The 25,901-nt window shown below is 45.1% G+C and overlaps 2 protein-coding genes across 2 annotated transcripts; both read left to right on the forward strand.

Moving 5' to 3' along the window:
* The first annotated feature begins 7,499 nt into the window (after positions 1–7,499).
* On the forward strand, positions 7,500–9,917 carry LOC121564285 (skin secretory protein xP2-like). The gene is made up of 6 exons (XM_045213297.1): positions 7,500–7,593; positions 7,686–7,744; positions 7,845–8,133; positions 8,199–8,767; positions 9,017–9,588; positions 9,886–9,917. The coding sequence occupies exons 1-5, from the start codon at positions 7,565–7,567 to the stop codon at positions 9,574–9,576; spliced, it is 1,506 nt and encodes a 501-aa protein (XP_045069232.1). The 5' UTR covers positions 7,500–7,564; the 3' UTR covers positions 9,577–9,588; positions 9,886–9,917.
* A 14,633-nt stretch (positions 9,918–24,550) lies between these two features.
* Positions 24,551–25,498, forward strand: LOC121533136 (gamma-gliadin-like). The gene is made up of 3 exons (XM_041838941.2): positions 24,551–25,228; positions 25,309–25,346; positions 25,416–25,498. Exons 1-2 carry the CDS (start codon positions 24,603–24,605, stop codon positions 25,316–25,318), a joined length of 636 nt encoding a protein of 211 aa, XP_041694875.2. The 5' UTR covers positions 24,551–24,602; the 3' UTR covers positions 25,319–25,346; positions 25,416–25,498.
* Positions 25,499–25,901: the final 403 nt, after the last annotated feature.

Genomic DNA, 25,901 nt, shown 5'->3' on the forward strand with positions numbered 1-25,901 from the left:
AGGACATCTTTCCTATAATGTTATCAATGAAACCAGTAATTCACATCAATACCATCAATGTAAAAGATTTGCTTTCTGTCCCTCACTGGATTCGAACCAGGGACCCTCTGCACACATTGACAACATTCACCATCGAAGCACTGTTACCCGTCGCTCCACCAGTGCCACACAAAGCATCTACTTCCAGTTCATAGAGCAAGTGACGTCACCCAACGAAAACCACACTAGCTTTCACCGCTAACTAGCTAGCAATCTCCTGCCGATAACATTCCACCTTCCACGACCTCCCACAAAACACACGATCCCCGTACACCTAACGTAACCCATACTGTCCCTTATAGCGCTCTCACGTTTCAGCAAGCTCCAATGTCCAACATCCACAGACAAAAATGGAAATTATTCAATTTTTCCTAGCAAACCTAATAAACCACTTTCAAACAGCGTTCTGCATTTACCTCTATCATAGGGTTTAAAACCCGAACTTAACAACATTAACAATCCTAAATTGCCGTAGTAACGTCATGTTTGGTTCAATTGATCTATTACCATATAAGACATTCACTTCTCCATGCGTCGTAAACTATATCCTATTTCTCTTGTAATCAACTAAAATCATAGCCACGCAATTATACCATCACTCCGCCATTACAGAATGAATTAACTATCCTTTCTAAGCAAGCTACAAGTAACACCAAACACTTGCTGTAGTTTACCATCATATATTAAAATCATCCATTTATCACAATCCAATTTATCTATAGACATATTTCACCATTGTCTCTCGTTTAATCTAGCAAAACCTCATTCAATGACTAAAAATTACTACCACATAGTCTCCTCTCCGTTAACATTTTAGTCATTTAGCAGATGCTCTTATTCCCAGCGACTCACAATTGGTAGGCTCATACATTATTATACTTATACTAGCCCCCCTCGGGAATCGAACACCCAACCCTGGCGTTGCAAGCACCGTGCTCTACCAACTGAGCTACAGCGGACCACAGATGAGCGTATAGTGCCTTTTTCTGATAATGTTATAATTGTAGCCTATTGCATTACTTTAGCTTAAAATATAAGTTTGTTTATTCAACAAATCTAGAAGCTTCTTGCATCCCCTAATTCACGTAACGAGAATGCATTATCATTCTACAATTCACCAAATATTCGCATACACCACTGGTGACGCAAACCATAGAACAAAGTAATAACAATCAGAATTTTGTCAAATAAATGTTTTCCATTCAACTATTCAAACTTTCTTTAAATAACTCTTTCAGCTCGATACAGTCAAACAAGTATGACTCTCTTTTTACCGGAAACGAATTCATGGCATTAGTAAAATCTATTCACATCTCAACAATAACTAACAATACTGTATATTCATAATATTAAAATACCTTACTTTCATTCCTGTCTACCTAAACAATTCAAATTATGGCCATAACTTTATCGCAATTGACAGTACGCTTATTTAGACTATAGTCACTCCTCACTCCTTCCCGTTGAATAAGTGAGTCCTTCAGTCTGAAAAGACGCAGGCTACTAGATCTTCCAATCTTATCCTGACTGTTCCTTCAATCTAAACAACCCACAACTATAGCTAAACTATACTTAGAAAACCTAGACTCTGTTCAGCGATGCAGAATCTATGCTTTATTGAAATGACAAGTTAATCCTCTTTTATTCCAATGATAATGGTCAGTAGTTTTAGTATCTGGCACATACCACACTTTATCAGAAAATAGCTTTGAAGGACACAGATCTCACACGCTCAACGTAATCAACTTAGCAGTCAACAAGTCAAACCCCACATTCATTGATTTGGAAACAGATCTAACAACCTAACCAAATGAATTATATATCTGCTTCTGAAATAATAGATAGTTATTACAATGCTTAATTCTACCACCTGTCCTATGTACTCTCTCCCATTTCCACGTAGGTCTACGTGTTTGGGCAAGTCAACACCTATAATTTTATCCAATCCCTCGTATTTACCACACTCACATAAAATTCATAATATTCCAATTTATTCATATCTACCAAACCATTCATGTTTCTAATTATTCTTTATTGCCACAAATCAGTTAATCACCATCTAGTCTCAGCGGAACAAACAACAAATTACCCAAATCCTTTCCCTTAGTCATAGAATCCTCCTAGAATCATATAGACTGGTCACTATTCCCTGATCTTACAAAATTCTATGACAGGCATTGTTGTACTAAACTCCAAGATATAATTTACAAGAAAAGCTTATTATTTCAATGTATATATAATTATCAAACACACCTCTATATCTCATCATTCAAACTTCAGAGTGTGACTAATTTACATCATTATACCACTTTTATTCCATATTTATACAATGTTGTTCTTAAACGCCCTTAATTACTTTGTATAACCTACAGGAATATTTTATTCTATCAAAAGGCCCAAATTTGGAATGTTAACCCTATCCTAGTTATTATTTTACGTAGTCAATTTATCATAATACTGCATTACCTCTAAAGTTTCTAAATATATCGTCAGAAACATACCCTAACAGATTTATCAAAATACAATGCATAGACGTCATATGACCACACCAATAAACGTGACCTGTTCCTCCAACAGGATTTATTCTACCCCTCCTGGTAACGTGAATTTTCTACACTCAGTTGGTCAATGAATATCCACGCACCATTTATTCTTCTCTTTCCTAATGTGAGATTGGGCACACCCTTTCTCCATCAGACAGAAGCTTCAAACAACCTCAAATAGATTTCCTTTCCTTACAGAAAGGCTATTTACTTGCAGGATTTCATATTATTCTCACTCACACAGATGAGCAGCCACTTGTGCCCAAATGAAACAGACAGTTGAATGACTCACAGCCGCCCAAGCAACCCATTCCCCATATGAGATGAGCAGACCTACTCTATATATAACACTTTATCAAAATTTGGAAGCCCTTGTAGCTATTTAACCCGTTCACCTACTCAGGATGACCTAACTTTTTTACCTGATAGACCCTACCTAATTTTGGCATCATCACAACCCAGGATGATTCCCTACCTACCTATGCAGACCTCCAACAAAGAATTTCTCATCAGAGCGGTATCCGTAAGTAGCCACCTGTCCGTTCAGTCCCCTGGAATGCTAATTTTAGCTCTCCAAAGCGGTATCCACAGGATTTCTATTTATTTAGCCCCCTAGGTATTACACTTCCTCAACACACCTGGACTTCTACTACGCTTTCCTAAGCGACCTGTAAATTCTGCCCTATTTTTTCTGTTACACTTCCTCAACACAGAAAAAGAAGCGGTATTACACAGGATTTCTGCCTACCTAAGCAGGCCTCAAGACGATTCACTCCCCCAACACGTCTAAAAGCGGTATCTGCAGGACTTAACATGTTATTGTCTGATCGCTCAACCAGCGGGACAACCACCCGTGCCGAAATGACTCAGACAAAGCGATCAGCAAGATGAATCAACTGAATCAAATGAATCAAAAGAATCAATTCAATTGAACAGACGGTTCAGACAAACAACAGCGACATGTATTCTTAAATTCAAAAGCTCCTAGTGTCTAACTTTCTGGTTCTTAAATTTGGAGAGACCTACTTGGTATTTCTTTAGATGTTGCCGAGCCCCGGATCGGACCACACAAACGTTATACTATTTAAGTAAGAACTTGGCTTACCTTTTTAAAAGCGGCCGCTTTTGTTTGTATGGTCCGTCCAAGCCGTTTCACAACTGCAAATGTATACCGTCACTGATCCCTATCAGGTCCCTTCGTGGTCGCCAATTATGTTGTAGAAACATTTGACTAGATAATCAACTCAAAAATATCTCTCAAGACATCAGAGCCTGTGAATTTAAGAATTTAGACTTTATTGAAGAACAAAGCCTGAGCCTTTCTCCATGGAGAAAGAACTGTCTCCCTCTGGCTAAGAGATCTCTTATAAAGACCCATATGGAAAAAACATTCGTACATTCCTAACTTTTTTTTAGTTCTGTACCACCCCTCTCATTCGATCATTCTATTGGCTGCGTGCCTAGGCCCCTTCTTAAAAGCCCCTTCTTAAAAAACTAATGTAATGCATACCACATGTCCATAACAAACCCATGGCCACAGTTTAAAAGCCCCTGTGAAAGAACACATCATATACTCAATGTCTATATTAATTATTCAAACATATATCTGGATTATAAAATATCAAACATGTTCATTCTTTTTCACCATTATCATTTCATAACACATTATAAAACATTTATCATTCATCATCCTCCCCAGCCCCTGAGATTATGTGCATGTGGCCATGTGTCAGGTCATAAGGTCATAAGCATAAAGAAATGCTAACACTAGTTCCATTGTTACTTAAATCTCCACACAGCCATCACGTCATTGACATTCCCAGACCAGCTGCAGGGAGTTTTTATGAAAAACACATAAATGTCTCTGCTCTGTATTCACCCCTCAACTGGTTTCTCAATCCATAAAAATTTTAAGGCATATAGGTTTTTAATTTTACAACATATCCATGCTTATTACTAATATTATTATTTTACCTTTGACCTTTCCCTATATTTGCCTTAATGATACATAAAATAATACCATACCTGGCACCACACGGCCAGATCTCTGACCTCCTCCCTATAGGCTGTCTCATCGTTGTCGGTGATCAGGCCTACCACTGTTGTGTCGTCTGCAAACTTAATGATGGTGTTGGAGTCGTGCCTGGCCATGCAGTCATGGGTGAACAGAGAGTACAGGAGGGGACTGAGCACGCACCCCTGAGGGGCCCCCGTGTTGAGGATCAGTGTGGCAGATGTGTTGTTACCTACCCTTACCACCTGGGGGCGGCCCGTCAGGAAGTCCAGGATCCAGTTGCAGAGGGAGGTGTTTAGTCCCAGGATCCTTAGCTTAGTGATGAGCTTAGAGGGCACTATGGTGTTGAATGCTGAGCTGTAGTCAATGAATAGCATTCTCACGTAGGTGTTCCTCTTGTCCAGGTGGGAAAGGGCAGTGTGGAGTGCGATAGAGATTGCATCATCTGTGGATCTGTTGGGGCGGTATGCAAATTGGAGTGGGTCTAGGGTTTCTGGGATTATGCTGTTGATGTGAGCCATGACCAGTCTTTCAAAGCACTTCATGGCTACAGACGTCAGTGCTACGGGTCGGTAGTCATTTAGGCAGGTTATCTTAGAGTTCTTGGGCACGGGGACTATGGTGGTCTGCTTGAAACATGTTGGTATTACAGACTCAGTCAGGGACATGTTGAAAATGTCAGTGAAGACACTTGCCAGTTGGTCAGCACATGCTCGGAGTACACGTCCTGGTAATCCGTCTGGCCCTGCGGCCTTGTGAATGTTGACCTGCTTAAAAGTCTTACTCACATCGGCTACGGAGAGCGTGATCACATAGTCGTCCGGAGCAGCTGGTGCTCTCATGCATGCTTCAGTGTTGCTTGCCTCGAAGCGAGCATAGAAGTGGTTTAGCTCGTCTGGTAGGCTTGTGTCACTGGGCAGCTCGCGGTTGTGCTTCCCTTTGTAGTCTGTAATAGTTTTCAAGCCCTGCCACATTCGACGAGCGTCAGAGCCAGTGTAGTATGATTCAATCTTAGACCTGTATTGACTCTTTGCCTGTTTGATGGTTCGTCGGAGGTCATAGCGGGATTTCTTATAAGCGTCCGGGTTAGAGTCCCGTTCCTTGAAAGCGGCAGCTCTACCCTTTAGCTCAGTGCGGATGTTTCCTGTAATCCATGGCTTCTGGTTGGGGTATGTACGTACGGTCACTGTGGGGACGACATCATCGATGCACTTATTGATGAAGCCAGTGACTGATGTGGTGTACTCCTCAATGCTGTCTGAAGAATCCCGGAACATGTTCCAGTCTGTGCTAGCAAAACAGTCCTGTAGCTTAGCATCTGCGTCATCTGACCACTTTTTTATTAACCGAATCACTGGTGCTTCCTGCTTCAGTTTTTGCTTATAAGCAGGAATCAGGAGGATAGAGTTATGGTCAGATTTGCCAAATGGAGGGCGAGGGAGAGCTTTGTATGCGTCTCTGTGTGTGGAGTAAAGGTGGTCTAGAGTTTTTTCCCCTCTGGTTGCACATTTAACATGCTGGTAGAAATTAGGTAGAACGGATTTAAGTTTCCCTGCATTAAAGTCCCCGGCTACTAGGAGCGCTGCATCTGGATGAGCGTTTTCCTGTTGATTAATGGCCTTGTACAACTCATTCAGTGCAATCTTAATGCCAGCATTGGTTTGTGGTGGTAAATAGACAGCTATGAAAAATATAGATGAAAACTCTCTTGGTAAATAGTGTGGTCTACAGCTTATCATAAGATACTCTACCTCAGGCGAGCAAAACCTCGAGACTTCCTTAGTATTTGATTTTGTGCACCAGCTGTTGTTTACAAATATACACAGACCGCCGCCCCTTGTCTTACCAGAGTCAGACGTTCTGTCCTGCCGATGTAGCGTATAGCCTGCTAGCTGAATGTTGTCATTGTTGTCGTTCAGCCACGACTCCGTGAAACATAAGATATTACAGTTTTTAATGTCCCGTTGGTAGGATAACCGTAATCTTAAAACGTCAATTTTATTCTCAAAAGATTGAACGTTGGCTAATAGGATTGATGGGAGAGGCAGTTTACTCGCACGCCGTCGGATCCTTACAAGGCACCCGGATCTGCGTCCGCGATATCTCCGTCTCTTCCTCACGCGAATGACGGGGATCTGGGCCTTGTTGGGTGTCTGTAGAATATCCTTCGCGAACGCCTCGTTGAAGAAAAAGTCTTCGTCCAATGCGAGGTGAGTAATCGCTGTCCTGATATCCAGAAGCTCTCTTTGGTTATAAGAGACGATGGCAGAAACATTATGTACAAAATAAATTACAAATAACGCGGAAAAACACACATAATAGTACAATTGGTTAGAGGGCTGTAAAACGGCAGCCATCTTCTTCCGCCGCTGTTGCTGAAGAAGCTGGTGTGCTGGAGGGTTTGCACATCATGGACCAAATGAAATTGTATATGCATTCAATTGTCTACTTTTATGTAAGAAGTTAGACTCTGTGTTGATGGACAATCTCTAGTCTAGCATACGTCAACAGACGACTACAGTTTATATTTTGTCACAATCTTACTGTGTCTGCAGCCTTTTTGCACAACACATTTCTACCTGACCACTGAGGTTGCACCTGCAAAAGCCCCTGGCAGGAACTTCATTAGCATTCATTAAAAGGTGCACTTGGTTAAACTCAACCAGTGCAATGGGTAGGTAGAGTTCACTCTTTAAAACCATCGGATTGGTCCATGATGTGCAAACCCTCCAGCACACCAGCTGAATGAAATCAAGCGCACCTAATCTCAATTGGGAAGTTGGACCAATGGAAATGATGTTCAGTGGCTGGCAGCTGTACCTAATTAACCAGCCAGATTAGAAGGGTCTAGGATTACTTTATAAGGCGCAACAAGAAAAGATAATCAGATATAATAAGGGGGATCTCCTGGTAAGGCTTCTGGCTATCATTAGTTCTGAATACTGTGTTGTTTTTTTGGGGGGAAAAAATGGCTGTGAATTTTGGTCTGTCTTTGAGGTAAGTTGTATCGCCCTAGTTTGTTTCCCTTGTCTCTCAGGTTTTACAGGTAGCTGTGTTTAACTGATTAGGATGTTTATTTTTTTATTTAGAATTACTTGGATTTGTTGCCTGCTGATTGTAGGGATAACCTGTTATCCTCCACCTAAAGGTGTGTTCTACACATTCAGTTAAAATAACATTTTTGTGTAGTTCCAAGAACTTCAAATGCTGGTATTTTACTATTTTTTACATTTTGTCTCGTTTCCTAGGTGACTATAGATATCTTCCCCAAATTGCAACAAAGGGAACCGGCTCCTACGCCCCCGCAGCAACAAAGGGAACTGGCTCCTACGCCCCCGCAGCAACAAAGGGAACCGGCTCCTACGCCCCCGCAGCAACAAAGGGAACCGGCTCCTACGCCCCCGCAGCAACAAAGGGAACCGGCTCCTACGCCCCCGCAGCAACAAAGGGAACCGGCTCCTACGCCCCCGCAGCAACAAAGGGAACCGGCTCCTACGCCCCCGCAGCAACAAAGGGAACCGGCTCCTACGCCCCGCGGCAACAAAGGGAACCGGCTCCTACGCCCCGCAGCAACAAAGGGAACCGGCTCCTACGCCCCGCAGCAACAAAGGGAACCGGCTCCTACGCCCCGCAGCAACAAAGGGAACCGGCTCCTACGCCCCCGCAGCAACAAAGGGAACCGGCTCCTACGCCCCCGCGGCAACAAAGGGAACCGGCTCCTACGCCCCCGCGGCAACAAAGGGAACCGGCTCCTACGCCCCCGCGGCAACAAAGGGAACCGGCCCCTACGCCCCCGCGGCAACAGAAGCACCCGGCCCCAACGCCCCCTCGGCAACAGAAGCACCCGGCCCCAACGCCCCCTCGGCAACAGAAGCACCCGGCCCCAACGCCCCCTCGGCAACAGAAGCACCCGGCCCCAACGCCCCCTCGGCAACAGAAGCACCCGCCCCAACGCCCCCTCGGCAACAGAAGCACCCGGCCCCAACGCCCCCTCGGCAACAGAAGCACCCGGCCCCAACATCCCTCGGCAACAGAAGCACCCGGCCCCAACGCCCCTCGGCAACAGAAGCACCCGGCCCCAACGCCCCCTCGGCAACAGAAGCACCCGGCCCCAACGCCCCCTCGGCAACAGAAGCACCCGGCCCCAACGCCCCCTCGGCAACAGAAGCACCCGGCCCTCGGCAACAGAAGCACCCGGCCCCTCGGCAACAGAAGCACCCGGCCCCTCGGCAACAGAAGCACCCGGCCCCTCGGCAACAGAAGCACCCGGCCCCTCGGCAACAGAAGCACCCGGCCCCTCGGCAACAGAAGCACCCGGCCCCTCGGCAACAGAAGCACCCGGCCCCAACGCCCCCCTCGGCAACGGAAGCACCCGGCCCCTCGGCAACAGAAGCACCCGGCCCCTCGGCAACAGAAGCACCCGGCCCCAACGCCCCCTCGGCAACAGAAGCACCCGGCCCCAACGCCCCCTCGGCAACAGAGGCACCCGGCCCCAACGCCCCCTCGGCAACAGAAGCACCCGGCCCCAACGCCCCCTCGGCAACAGAAGCACCCGGCCCCAACGCCCCCTCGGCAACAGAAGCACCCGGCCCCAACGCCCCCTCGGCAACAGAAGCACCCGGCCCCAACGCCCCTCGGCAACAGAAGCACCCGGCCCCAACGCCCCCTCGGCAACAGAAGCACCCGGCCCCAACGCCCCCTCGGCAACAGAAGCACCCGGCCCCAACGCCCCCTCGGCAACAGAAGCACCCGGCCCCTCGGCAACAGAAGCACCCGGCCCCTCGGCAACAGAAGCACCCGGCCCCTCGGCAACAGAAGCACCCGGCCCCTCGGCAACAGAAGCACCCGGCCCCAACGCCCCCTCGGCAACAGAGGCACCCGGCCCCAACGCCCCCTCGGCAACAGAGGCACCCGGCCCCAACGCCCCCTCGGCAACAGAGGCACCCGGCCCCTCAGCAACGACTGACCCAAATACCTTAAGTGAAGCGACAGGCGCCCTTGCCTCGGCAGAAGCGACAGGCGCCCTTGCCTCGGCAGAAGCGACAGGCGCCCTTGCCTCGGCAGAAGCGACAGGCGCCCTTGCCTCGGCAGAAGCGACAGGCGCCCTTGCCTCGGCAGAAGCGACAGGCGCCCTTGCCTCGGCAGAAGCGACAGGCGCCCTTGCCTCGGCAGAAGCGACAGGCGCCCTTGCCTCGGCAGAAGCGACAGGCGCCCTTGCCTCGGCAGAAGCGACAGGCGCCCTTGCCTCGGCAGAAGCGACAGGCGCCCTTGCCTCGGCAGAAGCGACAGGCGCCCTTGCCTCGGCAGAAGCGACAGGCCTTGAACAGGAGGGCCAACTTCTCAAGCAACTTGGATTTTAGCAGCAGTGATGGTTCTCAGGATGTTGGGTCCGATGTCGGTGACAATGAAAGCACTCAAGATGTCAGCTACAGTAGCACTCAAGGCAGCATCGTTGAACAGTCTGTTCTCATTCCAATCTAGTTACAAATCGATTTATGAGAATGGCAAAACTGTCTTCTCCCAAACCTGCTACACCCCTGGGGGGGTTATACCTTTTGGATTGCAGAGATGCTCCCAAGGACTGTAGTGATGTTGGCATCTCTGAACCAAGCATATCCCCACCTGCTAAACTCTCAACCTGCTAAAGGAACCCCACCACAAGGAAAGGCTCCTGGGATGCAATGTACAACTTTTCCACTCATCTGAACTTTGTTTCTGATTTTGTAGTCCTTTTGTACTAATTATTTATCAACAGAATTCTAATGGTGGATTCATCCTTTGGCTGCTCCAATGGTAGTACTTGATTTAAATAACCGGAAATGATGACAATTCTGAGTTGTTGCTGACGCTTTCTTTTGTTCCACTGTATGCGTTTGATTCGGCCAGGGAGTTCCTCCTGCATTACTTGAACAATAAAATATTTTAAATTCAGAAGTGCCTACTTGTGTTTGAAATACTGAGTTCTTTAATGTCTACCTTTTGGCTTGCTGATTGCGAACAGTGTTGGTTGCCAGTGGAGTTTGTAGTGAAAGGGAATGTGGTTCAGTTCCTAATCATTTGGTTTTCAAATCTTTTGTTAAATTCCAAGATTGGCTCTACATTAGAGCCACGTTTACATGCGCACTAATATCCCGTTATTATTTCGGATACTGACTTATTCTGTTGACGCATATAAACATATCCCGTTTACAATAACCTGAAAAAGCTTATCCCGGTTATCAGAATCCTGGACGAGATGCCTGCAATATGCTGATCGATGACGGGGATACTGTGGCGTGTAAAAACCTTATCCCGTTTCTGCGGTCTGTGCAGGCTCCGTTTCGCATATCATGGGTGCTGTGTTTATCTGTCAAACAAATCACGTCAAAGTAGACTACCTGCGCATTCCAATCCACAATTTAGCCTATTCAATAATGGCTACTTTCCCCCCTAATATAGACAAGCTTCTGCTTATTTCTGACATTAGGTAGGCTATTTGTCTACTCTAGTTTAGTAGATGCAGCTTCTGTCATTACGTGTTGCCCCAGAAGACTAAAGTAGTGCTCACTTGACGTTTTACATTGAAAATTAATGCATTAGTAATCAAATACCGTTAAAATTATATATTTAGGGACCAGGTAGAACGCTGTAACTCCAACCGTGGAAATGAGAAGCTGAGAATGGGAACTTCAGTTTGTCTTGGGTGCTTATTTTATGTGGTTGAAATGCTGTCTGCTTGCGAAAGAGTCAAGGATAACACATTACACGTGCATTCGCATTTTCCCAGAGATGCTGATAGAAATATTTATCCACTCGTGTTCCCAAGACAATTTAAAGTTACATTTGTATCATTTCACTGCAGTAAAACCATAATTCTGCAGAAGTTAATATTACATGTGAGGTTATAGGCATGCAGTCAGTGTCCATATTTCAGATACTATTCCATTTAACCCATATACGTAAAAGAGGAATATTCTGTTTATTCATGAATACAGGGTGTTGCATCCTAAGATGCTGGGTCCTTTTACTGAAGACTCTGAAGCGTACTTACTGTATAATAAACAGAACTGATTTATTTAATGTTCTCCTTAACACATTCCAGTCGACCACTCTCTACAGTGTCTTCAGCCCAGCTCCCCAACACATTGAACTTTCACCGCCCTTGCATCACCTAATCCAATCACTTCAATGCAAGAACGGAAACCCCATTTTCATTTGTTAATTCAAATAACTCAACCCCTGCATACAAAATCCCATTGACTATTTGCAACCATTTAAAATCTAAACTCATTAACACATACATTTCTCAATACACCACACTCCTCCCCGGAATTTCCCACTTCCTCTGAAAACATCATGGGTTTTCCAAAACAGTTTTTCACTTATCAACTCATATACAACCTGTTTACAGATCCAACTGGTCCGAAGGCCTTCTGACCCTTTATGGCCTCTCATGACGCTCTGAACCCTCAGGCTCACGGCCTGGCACAATCTGTGTCTCTGTATGTGTGCCCATCACAGTCGTAGTGTCCAAGTCCCAATCAGAGATGTTCCACTCTGACACATTCAGGTCTTCTCATTTTGTTGCATCATCAAGTAGGTTCCAGGACCAAGTACCCTTTTCACAACCCTGTGTACCCATTTCTCTCTGTCTCCTCCCCGGTAATCTCGGACAAGCACTGTTTGTTCCGACTGAAAAAAACGAAGACTCTTGCCCACCCCCTTGTCCTGTATCTTAGACTGCATGTCAGCTGAAAATCTGGGTTTAACCAGTGATAACCTTGTTCTAACCAGTCTTTTTAGGAACAACTCTGCTGGAGTTTTTCCAGTTGTGGCATGTGGCGTATTCCTGTAGGCAAACAGAAAGTTGTCCACACTATACTGTACAGACCGTCCTGATGACTTGTCCTTCTCTAGAGCCTGTTGTAGATTCTGTACAAGTTGCTCTGCTGCTCCATTTGAAGCTGCATGATACAGAGGCAACTTTTTAAAAACATTTTTTTTTAAACGTTTTAGTCATTTAGCAGACGCTCTTATCCAGAGCGACCTACAGTTAGTGAGTGTATACTTTTTCATACTGGCCCCCCGTGGGAAACGAACCCACAACCCACTTGATGTGTTTCACCCCATTCAACTAGAAGAATGTCTCCATCTCTTTTGACACCAGCTGCGGCCCATTGTCTGAAACACACTCCTCAACTAACCCGTAGGCTGAGAACATTCCCCGGAGTGTCTCTACCGTGGCTGTAGCTGAAGTATTGTATTTCATACTTATATGCAGCTAGTATTAACGCCCACCTCTGGAGTCTGGCTGCTGTTGGAGCTGGAACTCCTGTTTTTGGTCCTAGTATTTTCACAAGAGGCTGATGGTCTGTCAGCAATGTAAACTTACCACCATATACAGTGGGGAGAACAAGTATTTGATACACTGCCGATTTTGCAGGTTTTCCTACTTACAAAGCATGTAGAGGTCTGTAATATTTATCATAGGTACACTTCAACTGTGAGAGACGGAATCTAAAACAAAAATCCAGAAAATCACATTTTATGATTTTTAAGTAATTAATTTGCATTTTATTGCATGACATAAGTATTTGATACATCAGAAAAGCAGAACTTAATATTTGGTACAGAAACCTTTGTTTGCAATTACAGAGATCATACGTTTCCTTTAGGTCTTGACCAGGTTTGCACACACTGCAGCAGAGATTTTGGCCCACTCCTCCATACAGACCTTCTCCAGATCCTTCAGGTTTCGGGGCTGTCGCTGGGCAATACGGATTTCAGCTCCCTCCAAAGCTTTTCTATTGGGTTCAGGTCTGGAGACTGGCTAGGCCACTCCAGGACCTTGAGATGCTTCTTACGGAGCCACTCCTTAGTTGCCCTGGCTGTGTGTTTCAGGTCGTTGTCATGCTGGAAGACCCAGCCACGACCCATCTTCAATGCTCTTACTGAGGGAAGGAGGTTGTTGGCCAAGATCTCGCGATACATGGCCCCATCCATCCTCCCCTCAATACGGTACAGTCGTCCTGTCCCCTTTGCAGAAAAGCATCCCCAAAGAATGATGTTTCCACCTCCATGCTTCACGGTTGGGATGGTGTTCTTGGGGTCATAGGCAGCATTCCTCCTCCTCCAAACACGGCGAGTTGAGTTGATGCCAAAGAGCTCCATTTTGGTCTCATCTGACCACAACACTTTCACCCAGTTCTCCTCTGAATCATTCAGATGTTGATTGGCAAACTTCAGACGGGCCTGTATATGTGCTTTCTTGAGCAGGGGGACCTTGCGGGCGCTGCAGGATTTCAGTCCTTCACGGCGTAGTGTGTTACCAATTGTTTTCTTGGTGACTATGGTCCCAGCTGCCTTGAGATCATTGACAAGATCCTCCCGTGTAGTTCTGGGCTGATTCCTCACCGTTCTCATGATCATTGCAACTCCACGAGGTGAGATCTTGCATGGAGCCCCCGGCTAAGGGAGATTGACAGTTATTTTGTGTTTCTTCCATTTGCAAATAATCGCACCAACTGTTGTCACCTTCTCACCAAGCTGCTTGGCAATGGTCTTGTAGCCCATTCCAGCCTTGTGTAGGTCTACAATCTTGTCCCTGACATCGTTGGAGAGCTCTTTGGTCTTGGCCATGGTGAAGAGTTTGGAATCTGATTGATTGATTGCTTCTGTGGACAGGTGTCTTTTATACAGGTAACAAGCTGAGATTAGGAGCACTCCCTTTAAGAGGGTGCTCCTAATCTCAGCTCGTTACCTGTATAAAAGACACCTGGGAACCAGAAATCTTTCTGATTGAGAGGGGGTCAAATACTTATTTCCCTCATTAAAATGCAAATCAATTTATAACATTTTTGACATGCGTTTTTCTGGATTTTGTTGTTGTTATTCTGTCTCTCACTGTTCAAATAAACCTACCATTAAAATTATAGACTGATAATTTCTTTGTTAGTGGGCAAACGTACAAAATCCGCAGGGGATCAAATACTTTTTTCCCTCACTGTATATTGAAGCACATCTCAAGACATCAGTCAGGAAGTTAAAGCTTGGTCACAAATGGGTCTTCCAAATGGACAATGACCCCAAGCATACTTCCAAAGATGTGGCAAAATGGCTTAAGGACAACAAAGTCAAGGTATTGGAGTGGCCATCACAAAGCCCTGACCTCAATCCAATAGACAATGTGTGGGCAGAACTGAAAAAGCGTGTGTGAGCAAGGAGTCCTACAAACCTGACTCAGTTACACCAGCTCTGTCAGGAGGAATGGGCCAAAATTCACCCAACCTATTGTGGGAAGCTTGTGGAAGGCTATCCGAAACGTTTGACCCAAGTTAAAGAATTTAAAGGCAATGTTACCAAATACTAATTGAGTGTATGTAAACTTCTGACCCACTGGGAATGTGATGAAATAAATAAAAGCTGAAATAAATCATTCTCTCTACTAATATTCTGACATTTCACATTCTTAAAATAAAGTGGTGATCCTAACTGACCTAAGACAGAGAATTTTTACAAGGATTAAATGTCAGGAATTGTGAAAAACTGAGTTTAAATGTATTTGGTTAAGGTGTTTATAAACTTCCGACTTCAACTGTAGTTATACGTAGGCATGTGTAGTAACTGATGTAGAAAATCATCTTTATACTTCTTTAAAAATCTAAGTACTTTCAGAGTTTTTGTAGAATTAAGATAGACTATTACACAGATAATAGAGCCAAGGTGGTCTGCAGAGCATCTCCCTTTCCACCTCTCAGCTCTCAGTTTATATACAGTTTCATCCTCATTTTACATACATTTTAGCTTTAATCCCTCCCTCTTTGGTTCCTCCACCATTGCTTCCAGTTTTCACCTTTTGACCGCTCCGCTCACTTCCTTATTTTATAATAGCGGTGAAATCTGAATTCTCCTCTTTCTATATTCCGTTTCTGGAAACAATAGTGACGGGACCAAGCCCTGTCATGTAAAAAATAACAGAGCCATTCCCTGGCTCTGCTCTGTTTATTCTTAAACATATCAATCGATACTTAAACATGGTTTAAACATTGCAGGTCCGTTTTCTGAGCCATAATCAATTCTCAACCATATACAGTTCTCATGCATAGTGTATATTTCCCACACATAGCAGGCCCATTCCCAGGCCCCTTCCCAGGTCCATCTCCTGGCTCTGTTCAGGCCTCTTCCTTCTGTGCCACTCTGTACCACTTAGTCTTACTGCTTGTCATTGTGATGAACTATGTTTAACTTTATAGTCTGAATAGATTTAATATGTTTAATGTATAGTTTAAATTATAGTCTACTGAAAAATATGTTTAACTTATAGTCTGAACAATGTTTAACCCCTGGCTCCATTCCAGGAATATGCCTAAGGAGGGAGGCAAAAGGCAACAGTCTGGTTTCAGTCACTGATAATGTAGGACAGCCGTGGATTAGGGAGGAGCGAGGAATTCGACCCGAAGTCAGGTCAGATGAAGAGAGAAGAAACAGTCCTATTTCACACACACATACTTCCACGCCCACGAAGGTTCTAGCATCAGGCAGGGCCATGACTACACCAGTGAGAGGAACCAATTAAGTTCCTGCCTAGCAACAAAGATGTAACTATTTTTAACCCTGGCTCAGTGCTTGTCATGTTGTGATTAACTATGTTTAACTTATAGTCTACTGAGTCTGAAGAGATTTAACTATAGTCTACTGAAAAATCCCCAATATAACCTTGTACATTTATGTTAACTGTTATATTTACTAATAGATGGAAGTATTGTCAACATGGAGTTTGTTTCCCGCTTTCCGTAGCCATTTAAATGTCTGTCATATAACCATGCTCAAAAAAGCCTCAGGTAGCTTACTCATTTACATTTACGTCATTTAGCAGACGCTCTTATCCAGAGCGACTTACAAATAGGTGCATTCACCTTATAGCCAGTGGGATAACCACTTTACAATGTTTTTTATTTACCTTTTTTAGTTCTTTTTTGTTATTTTCTTTTTCTTTTAAATATTTTTTTTTTGGGGGGTAAGTGGGGGGGTAGAAGGATTACTTTATCCTATCCCAGGTATTCCTTAAAGAGGTGGGGTTTGAAATGTCTCCGGAAGGTGGTGAGTGACTCCGCTGTCCTGGCGTCGTGAGGGAGCTTGTTCCACCATTGGGGTGCCAGAGCAGCGAACAGTTTTGACTGGGCTGAGCGGGAACTACAGTGGGGAAAAAAAGTATTTAGTCAGCCACCAATTGTGCAAGTTCTCCCACTTAAAAAGATGAGAGAGGCCTGTAATTTTCATCATAGGTACACGTCAACTATGACAGACAAAATGAGAAAAAAAATTCCAGAAAATCACATTGTAGGATTTTTAATGAATTTATTGGCATATGATGGTGGAAAATAAGTATTTGGTCAATAACAAAAGTTTCTCAATACTTTGTTATATACCCTTTGTTGGCAATGACACAGGTCAAACATTTTCTGTAAGTCTTCACAAGGTTTTCACACACTGTTGCTGGTATTTTGGCCCATTCCTTCATGCAGATCTCCTCTAGAGCAGTGATGTTTTGGGGCTGTCGCTGGGCAACACAGACTTTCAACTCCCTCCAAAGATTTTCTATGGGGTTGAGATCTGGAGACTGGCTAGGCCACTCCAGGACCTTGAAATGCTTCTTACGAAGCCACTCCTTCGTTGCCCGGGCGGTGTGTTTGGGATCATTGTCATGCTGAAAGACCCAGCCACGTTTCATCTTCAATGCCCTTGCTGATGGAAGGAGGTTTTCACTCAAAATCTCACGATACATGGCCCCATTCATTCTTTCCTTTACACGGATCAGTCGTCCTGGTCCCTTTGCAGAAAAACAGCCCCAAAGCAGGATGTTTCCAACCCCATGCTTCACAGTACGTATGGTGTTCTTTGGATGCAACTCAGCATTCTTTGTCCTCCAAACATGACGAGTTGAGTTTTTACCAAAAAGTTATATTTTGGTTTCATCTGACCATATGACATTCTCCCAATCCTCTTCTGGATCATCCAAATGCACTTCAGACGGGCCTGGACATGTACTGGCTTAAGCAGGGGGACACATCTCGCACTGCAGGATTTGAGTCCCTGGCGTCGTAGTGTGTTACTGATGGTTGGCTTTGTTACTTTGGTCCCAGCTCTCTGCAGGTCATTCACTAGGTCCCCCCGTGTGGTTCTGGGATTTTTGCTCACCGTTCTTGTGATCATTTTGACCCCACGGGGTGAGATCTTGCGTGGAGCCCCAGATCGAGGGAGATTATCAGTGGTCTTGTATGTCTTCCATTTCCTAATAATTGCTCCCACAGTTGATTTCTTCAAACCAAGCTGCTTACCTATTGCAGATTCAGTCTTCCCAGCCTGGTGCAGGTCTACAATTTTGTTTTTGGTGTCCTTTGACAGCTCTTTGGTCTTGGCCATTGTGAAGTTTGGAGTGTGACTGTTTGAGGTTGTGGACAGGTGTCTTTTATACTGATAACAAGTTCAAACAGGTGCCATTAATACAGGTAACGAGTGGAGGACAGAGGAGCCTCTTAAATAAGAAGTTACAGGTCTGTGAGAGCCAGAAATCTTGCTTGTTTGTAGGTGACCAAATACTTATTTTCCACCATAATTTGCAAATAAATTCATTAAAAATCCTACAATGGGATTTTCTGGATTTTTTTTCCTCAATTTGTCTGTCATAGTTGACGTGTACCTATGATGAAAATTACAGGCCTCTCTCATGTTTTTAAGTGGGAGAACTTGCACAATTGGTGGCTGACTAAATACTTTTTTTCCCCACTGTATGCTTCCGCAGAGGTAGGGGAAACAGCAGGCCAGAGGTGGATGAACGCAGTGCCCTCGTTTGGGTGTAGGGACTGATCAGAGCCTGAAGGTACGGAGGTGCCGTTCCCCTCACAGCTCCGTAGGCAAGCACCATGGTCTTGTAGCAGATGCGAGCTTCAACTGGAAGCCAGTGGAGTGTGCGGAGGAGCGGGGTGACGTGAGAGAACTTGGGAAGGTTGAACACCAGACGGGCTGCGGCATTCTGGATGAGTTGTAGGGGTTTAATGGCACAGGCAGGGAGCCCAGCCAACAGCGAGTTGCAGTAATCCAGACGGGAGATAACAAGTGCCTGGATTAGGACCTGTGTCGCTTCCTGTGTAAGGCAGGGTCGTACTCTCCGAATGTTGTAGAGCATGAACCTACAGGATCGGGTCACCGCCTTGATGTTAGCGGAGAACGACAGGGTGTTGTCCAGGGTCACGCCAAGGCTCTTCGCACTCTGGGAGGAGGACACAACGGAGTTGTCAACCGTGATGGCGAGATCATGGAACATGCAGTCCTTCCCCGGGAGGAAGAGCAGCTCCGTCTTGCCAAGGTTCAGTTTGAGGTGGTGATCCGTCATCCATACTGATATGTCTGCCAGACATGCAGAGATGCGATTCGCCACCTGGTTATCAGAAGGGGGAAAGGAGAAGATTAGTTGTGTGTCGTCAGCGTAGCAATGATAGGAGAGGCCATGTGAGGATACTCCAGGCACATTCCTGTAATGTTATTCTGAGTTACAATTAAATACTAAAACGTACTTATGTGTCTGGAGTCCTCGCTCTAAGAACATCCTAAGATACTACAGCATGCATTGTATATGGTGTTGAGATAATCTTTACTCATTATTTAACCTATAGCTCATTCATCCTGTTAGTCCATTGTTTATCTTAGTTACCACAGGCTCCTAAAGAATGGATTTTTTGAACATGTACATTTTTATAAACCAAGTATTGTTGATGAAATCATTCACTAACTGTATATTATGAGAATGTGGATCTTAAATTGATCTATTCATTGGAGGGATAACCTGTTATCCTACACCTAAAGGTGTTCTACACAAATTAATTCAGTTAAAATAACAGTATAATGTATCTATATTGCTTCTCAAATACTTTTTTCTTATTTCTAGGAGGTGAAGCAGGCAGTAGTACCTGATCCTAAAACTGAGTTGTAAAACAAACAAATAAATGAATGTAAATAATAAGCGTGAGTGAGTATTGTTTTCTGCCTGAATCTTATGTAGGCTATGTGTGTGCTCTGGCGGGCATGAGTGTGTCTTTATGTGACGTCAAGTCCGCCGTCTGCGAGTTGACCACAGGTCAGTGGCTCCTCACCACTGAGATTTTGTCCTAGTTTGTTAGCGTTGGCACTGATCTGATGGTTACAATCACAACTGAGTGACCTCTGAAGACTGACAGGGCCTGGAGGGTCTAACAGAGAAAGAAGAATTGGAATCTGTCCTAGGAAAAAATAACATTAGAATATTCCAAATGCAATCACAAAGAAACAACAAATACAATAGAATAGAATGATGCAATATATTACAATAAAATTAATTTGTGTGTATTTTCATGCAAATGCTACATTAAGTGCAGACCTGTGTTGAAATACATGTGTATTTGAGTCCCTGGTATTTAAAATACTTTTTCTGTGTATTTGAGTATTTTCAAATGCACAGCCCAAAACAAGTACTTTTATTTGAGTATTTTAATGGTTATTTGTAAAAACCAAATAGTCTGCCAAATTGTATTTAAGGGTATGTTCAGAAACGTATTTCAAATATTCAAATACCAGGGTCAAATGCATGGGAGTGTATTTGAGTCAGTGTATTTCCAAATACATTAAAATATTCAATTACTTGTCTTTTCAAATATAAGATATCTGAATACTTACAAATGTATGTGAAATGAATTTAAATATTTTAAATAGTATTTGAACCCAGGTCTGATTAAGTGACATACATGAAAGATCCAGTCAAATTAGGACTGTGTACAGCAGTGGAAGAGGGGAATGAGTGCAGATGTATAGACATTAAGGGCCATACAATAAAGTAAAGAAGGATTGGAGCACTTGGGGTGAATATAAAAGACCAGAAAAAAGAACAGATTGTCTGCCTGCTGTGCTGAAAGAAACAGGACAAGAAAACGACACACACCAAAGAGAGAGAAAAGTTGAACGGTTGATCCCTAAAAATTCAGAAAAAAGGAAAAGGGAATTTCAAAGCCCAGACTTGGAATCAAGGATAATTAGCAGGTTTAGAGTGCCAAGTGGAAACATCAGCCGGAATAGGGAAAACACTACTTGGCAGATGTTGAGTTTAAGGGGCCGGGATATATGAATAGCTATCTATACAGTTGCATGCAAATGTATGTGCTTGTGGTTGAGTACTGCAATCAAAGTTGAGACAATATTGGAAGAAATGCGTCCACAAAAGAGGGTAGATGGTCAGAGGATGATGAGATGGGTTGTTGTCTTGTGTTTTATTTCATCCACATGAAGGAGACCTTTTATGGAGACAGTGGGCACCTTCGAGAGGATCACTATTGTTAAGTCGTTGACAATCGTTGGTCACCGCCTTTCAAAGTGTGTTGCATTCTGGGGATCAAATGTGTCCGACTTGAGCCTATATGTCGACTGCATGAACTTTACAAAAACATGTGATCAAAGGTAGTAAACTGCACGTTTCTGTGTTTTTGTTTGACCAACGCGAACATGACCAAAGACGTGACTGAAACAGGAATTTGCTGCAATTCATGTGTAGCCTACAGTGAATATATGTATGTGATTGAGTCTCTCTCTCAATAATTGATTGTATAATGTACACACGAGTGGGTTTTGGATACTTTTTTTAACATTATGAAGAAAATATTTTATAAACAATAGCAACACTGCCATGGTGATGTGAGACTTGCTGTTGGAAAATGACATTAGTGTCTGAGTTTCGGCTGTCGCAGATGCACCTCTCCTGACTTTACTACTCGACTTTGGTCTACAGTCAGTTGCTTTAGCCTTACCACTCAAACAAGCCTTATGTTTGCCTCTGAAACATTAAAGACTCAGATCATTGGTGTGGTGTGATTCCATGACGAGAGTGTTAAATTGGTGTCTGCACAATGTGCAACTGAACCTGTTAAACAGCAAAGTGTTGCTATCTTGAATGCACCACATTGCTCATTTAGCCTCTAATCTTCAAATTAACCAAGTGTATTTTGTACAATCAATCATTTAAATTGATCAATGAAGTGCCAAGACAAAACAAAATGTGTTTCTTACTTTAGAGCAGGGGTGTCAAACTCATTCCATGGAGGGCCTAGTGTGTGCAGGTTTTTGGTTTTTCCTTTCAATTAGGACCTAGACAACCAGGTGAGGGGAGTTCTTTACTAATTAGTGACCTTAATGTATCAATCAAGTACAAGGGAGGACAGAAAACCCGCAGAAACTCGGCCCTCCGTGGAATGGGTTTGACACGTGCTATAGAGGTAGGGCTGTCAAACCTGTCAAAAAGAGAAAATGCAACAAATCATTTATTTTGGTCCTTTGTCAGGAACTAAATTAGGAAATCAACCACACCTGAGCTAATTTCTGAATTCCAAATCAACCCCTAGACACTACACCTATCACCTAGTCACTTTTGGGCATTTGAAACATAGGTTAAAGCAATATGGTAATTATTCACCTTGCCTTCTGATAGGCTGGATGGAATTGTGGCCATATTGCTTATACCTATCGATTCATTTCTGATCAACAGAAGTGTCTAGGCCAGGGTGTAGGACCTAGGAATTAAATGTAGTTCAGTGGTTGACAGCTGTCAATAATTAGCCAGCCACATTAGAAGAGTCTGGGATTCCTTTATAAGGAGCAGCCAAAAGGCTTGCAAATAGAGCGAAAGGGATATTCTGGTAGGGCTTATGGCCACCATTAGTTCTGAATACTGGTGAGGTTTTGATCAGGGAAATGGCTATGACTTTTGGACTCTCTTTGAGGTATGTTGTAATCCTCTAGTTTGTTTCCCTTGTGTTACAGGTAATTGTTTAATTGACACTATTTTTTTTTCTTAAGAGTTTCTTGGATTTGTTACATGTTAATCGGAGGGATAACCTGTTCTACATCAAAAGGTGAGTTTCTACATTCATTTCAAATAACAGTTGTATATGTCTAACTTCAAAGGCTGGCATTTTACAGTTACACATTTTCTTTGTTACCTAGATGATGAATATCTTGCACCAGTTTACAATGCAGCATGGCCCTATGCAGGATCACTTTTGTCAATGGGCTATGGCAATTACAACTCTCGAAAAGCTCAAATGCAAGAGCAACTGGCCCAGCAGCAGAATCAACCGGCCACTGAGCCTCAGCCACAGACGCAACCGCCTGCTATGCCCCAGCAAGTGTGGCTTCCAGCTCAAATAACCCAGCAGCAGAAGCAACCGTCTGCTATGCCCCAGCAAGTATGGGGTCCAGCTCCAATTCCCCAGAAGCTACCGACCCCCATTCCCCATCAGCAAGTGTGGCAACCAGCTCCAATGCCCCAGCAGCAAAATCAACCGGCCGCTGAGCAGCAGTCACAACCTACTGCCATGCCCCAGCAAGTGTGGCAACCAGCTCCAATGCAGCAGAAGCAACCAACTGCCATGCCTCAGCAAGTGTGGAATCCAGCTCCAATGCAGCAGAAGCAACCAACTGCTATGCCCCAGCAAGTGTGGCAGCAAAAGCAACCGGCCGCTGAGCAGCAGTCACAACCTACCACCATGCCCCAGCAAGTGTGGCAACCAGCTCCAATGAGAGAACCACAGAGTGAAAGCTCCAATGCAGCAGAAGCAACCAACTGCCATGCTCAGCAAGTGTGGCACAGCAATGCAGCAGAAAAAGCAACAGGCCGCTGACCCTAAGCAGCCCCAGCAAGTGTGGAATCCAGCTCAAATGCCCCAGCAGCAGAAGCTACCGACCTCCATGCCCCAGCAGCAGAATCAACTGGCCACTGGGCCTCAGCCACAGAAGCAACCACCTGCTATGCCCCAGCAAGCGTGGCAGCAAAAGCAACCGGCCGCTGAGCAGCAGTCACAACCTACCACCATGCCCCAGCAAGTGTGGCAACCAGCTCCAATACCCCAGCAGAAAAATCAACCGGCCGCTGAGCAGCAGTCGCAACCTACTGCCATGCCCCAGCAAGTGTGGAATCCAGCTCCAATGCAGCAGAAGCAACCAACTGCCATGCCTCAGCAAGTGTGGCAACCAGCTCCAATTCCCCAGCAGCAAAAGCAACAGGCCGCTGACCCTAAGCAGCCCCAGCAAGTGTGGAATCCAGCTCAAATGCAGCAGAAGCGACCGCCTGTTATGCCCCAGCAAGTGTGGCGTCCAGCTTCAATGCAGCAGAAGCTACCGACCCCCATTCCCCATCAGCCTCAGCAAGTGTGGCAACCAGCTCCAATGCCCCAGCAGCAAAATCAACCGGCCGCTGAGCAGCAGTCGCAACCTACTGCCATGCCCCAGCAAGTGTGGAATCCAGCTCCAATGCAGCAGAAGCAACCAACTGCCATGCCTCAGCAAGTGTGGCAACCAGCTCCAATGCAGCAGAAGCAACCAACTGCCATGCCTCAGCAAGTGTGGAATCCAGCTCCAATGCCCCAGCAGCAGAAGCTACCGACCTCCATGCCCCAGCAGCAGAATCAACTGGCCACTGGGCCTCAGCCACAGAAGCAACCACCTGCTAGCGCCATGCCTCAGCAAGTGTGGTATCCAGCTCAAATGCAGCAGAAGCGACCACCTGTTATGCCCCAGCAAGTGTGGCGTCCAGCTTCAATGCAGCAGAAGCTACCGACCCCCATTCCCCATCAGCCTCAGCAAGTGTGGCAACCAGCTCCAATGCCCCAGCAGCAAAAGCAACTGGCTGCTGACCCTAAGCAGCCCCAGCAAGTGTGGAATCCAGCTCAAATGCAGCAGAAGCTACCAATCCCCATACCCCAGCAGCCTCAGCAAGTGTGGCAGCCAATGCCCCAGCAGCAAAAGCAACTGGCCGCTGAGCAGCAGTCACAACCTACCACCATGCCTCAGCACGTTTGGCAATCAGCTCCAATGCAGCAGGCGAACAGAAGCAACCACCTTCTATGCCCCAGCAATGTGGCGTCAGCGGCGAAAGCAATGCCCCAGCAGACGCGCCCCAGCAAGTGTGGAATCCAGCTCAACTGCCCCAGCAGCAGACGCTACCGATCCCCATGCCTCAGCAAGTGTGGCAGCCAATGCCCCAGCAGCAAAAGCAACCGGCCTCTGAGCAGCAGTCACAACCTACCACCATGCCTCAGCAAGTTTGGCAACCAGCTCCAATGCCCCAGCAGCAGACGCTACCGATCCCTATTCCCCATCAGCCTCAGCAAGTGTGGCGTCCAGCTTCAATGCAACAGAAGCTACTGACCCCCATACCCCAGCAGCCTCAGCAAGTGTGGCAACCAGCTCCAATGCCCCAGCAGAAAAAGCAACCGGCTGCTGAGCAGCAGTTGCAACCTACCGCCATGCCACAGAAGCAACCAGTTGCCATGCCTCAGCAATTATGGCATCTAGCTCAAAAGCAACTGGCCTTAATGTCTCCGCAGAAGCACTTCGAAAGCACTGAAGATGGCGGCTCTGGTAGCTCTCAGGCCAGCATCGTTGAACAGTCTGTCCTCATTCCAATTTATTCCTACAGTTCCAAATCTCGCTACGAGAATGGCAAAACTGTCTTCTCCCAAACCCGCTACACTCCTGGGGAGGCTATGCCTGTTGATAGTGGAAGTGCTCCCAAGAACAAGCATGTTGGCATCGCTGAACCAAGCATATACCCACCACTAGTAAAGGATCCTTCAAGGTAATGTACAACTTTAACCTGATCTGAGCTTTGCTTTCTGAATTTGAAGTCCTTTGTACTAACCATGCATCTACCAACAGGAAAATCTAATGGTGGATTCATCCTTTAGAAGCTAAAGGTGAGACTTTATTTTAACAAAAAATTTATGACATAAGATTTTGTTGCTGATACTGTTAATTTCTTTCAGGTTTCATTCATTTGTGTTGCCCAGAAGTTGCTGGTGCACTTGCTACTCTTGTGATTTAATCAATAAACCATTTTAATTTAAAAGATGTTTGTCTTTGAAATACTGATGGTACTAGTGTGCTTGCTGATTTCAAATAAATGGTGTGGGATGCCAGTGCAGTTGGTAGTAAAAGGGAATGTGGTTCAGTTTCTCTGGTTTTTACCTTTGCTACAGCGCTCCCCCGGTCAACAAAGTGCTGTTAATGTGATGGTCCACACAAGCTCTCAGAATGGGACCGCTGTAGCAAATAAAATCACCTGTCCTCGGTTGCAACACTCAGTAACGAGTTACAAACTACCTCTAACATCAGCACGAGAACTGTTCGGGAGCTTCATGACATGTTTCCATGGCTGAGCAGCTGCACACAAGCCTACGATCACTGTGCAATTCCAAGCTTCGGCTGGTAAAGCTCGCTGCCATTGGACTCTAGCGCAATGGAAATGACTT

This window comes from Coregonus clupeaformis, unplaced genomic scaffold (assembly GCF_020615455.1).
Source record: "Coregonus clupeaformis isolate EN_2021a unplaced genomic scaffold, ASM2061545v1 scaf0095, whole genome shotgun sequence".
Taxonomy (NCBI): domain Eukaryota; kingdom Metazoa; phylum Chordata; class Actinopteri; order Salmoniformes; family Salmonidae; genus Coregonus; species Coregonus clupeaformis.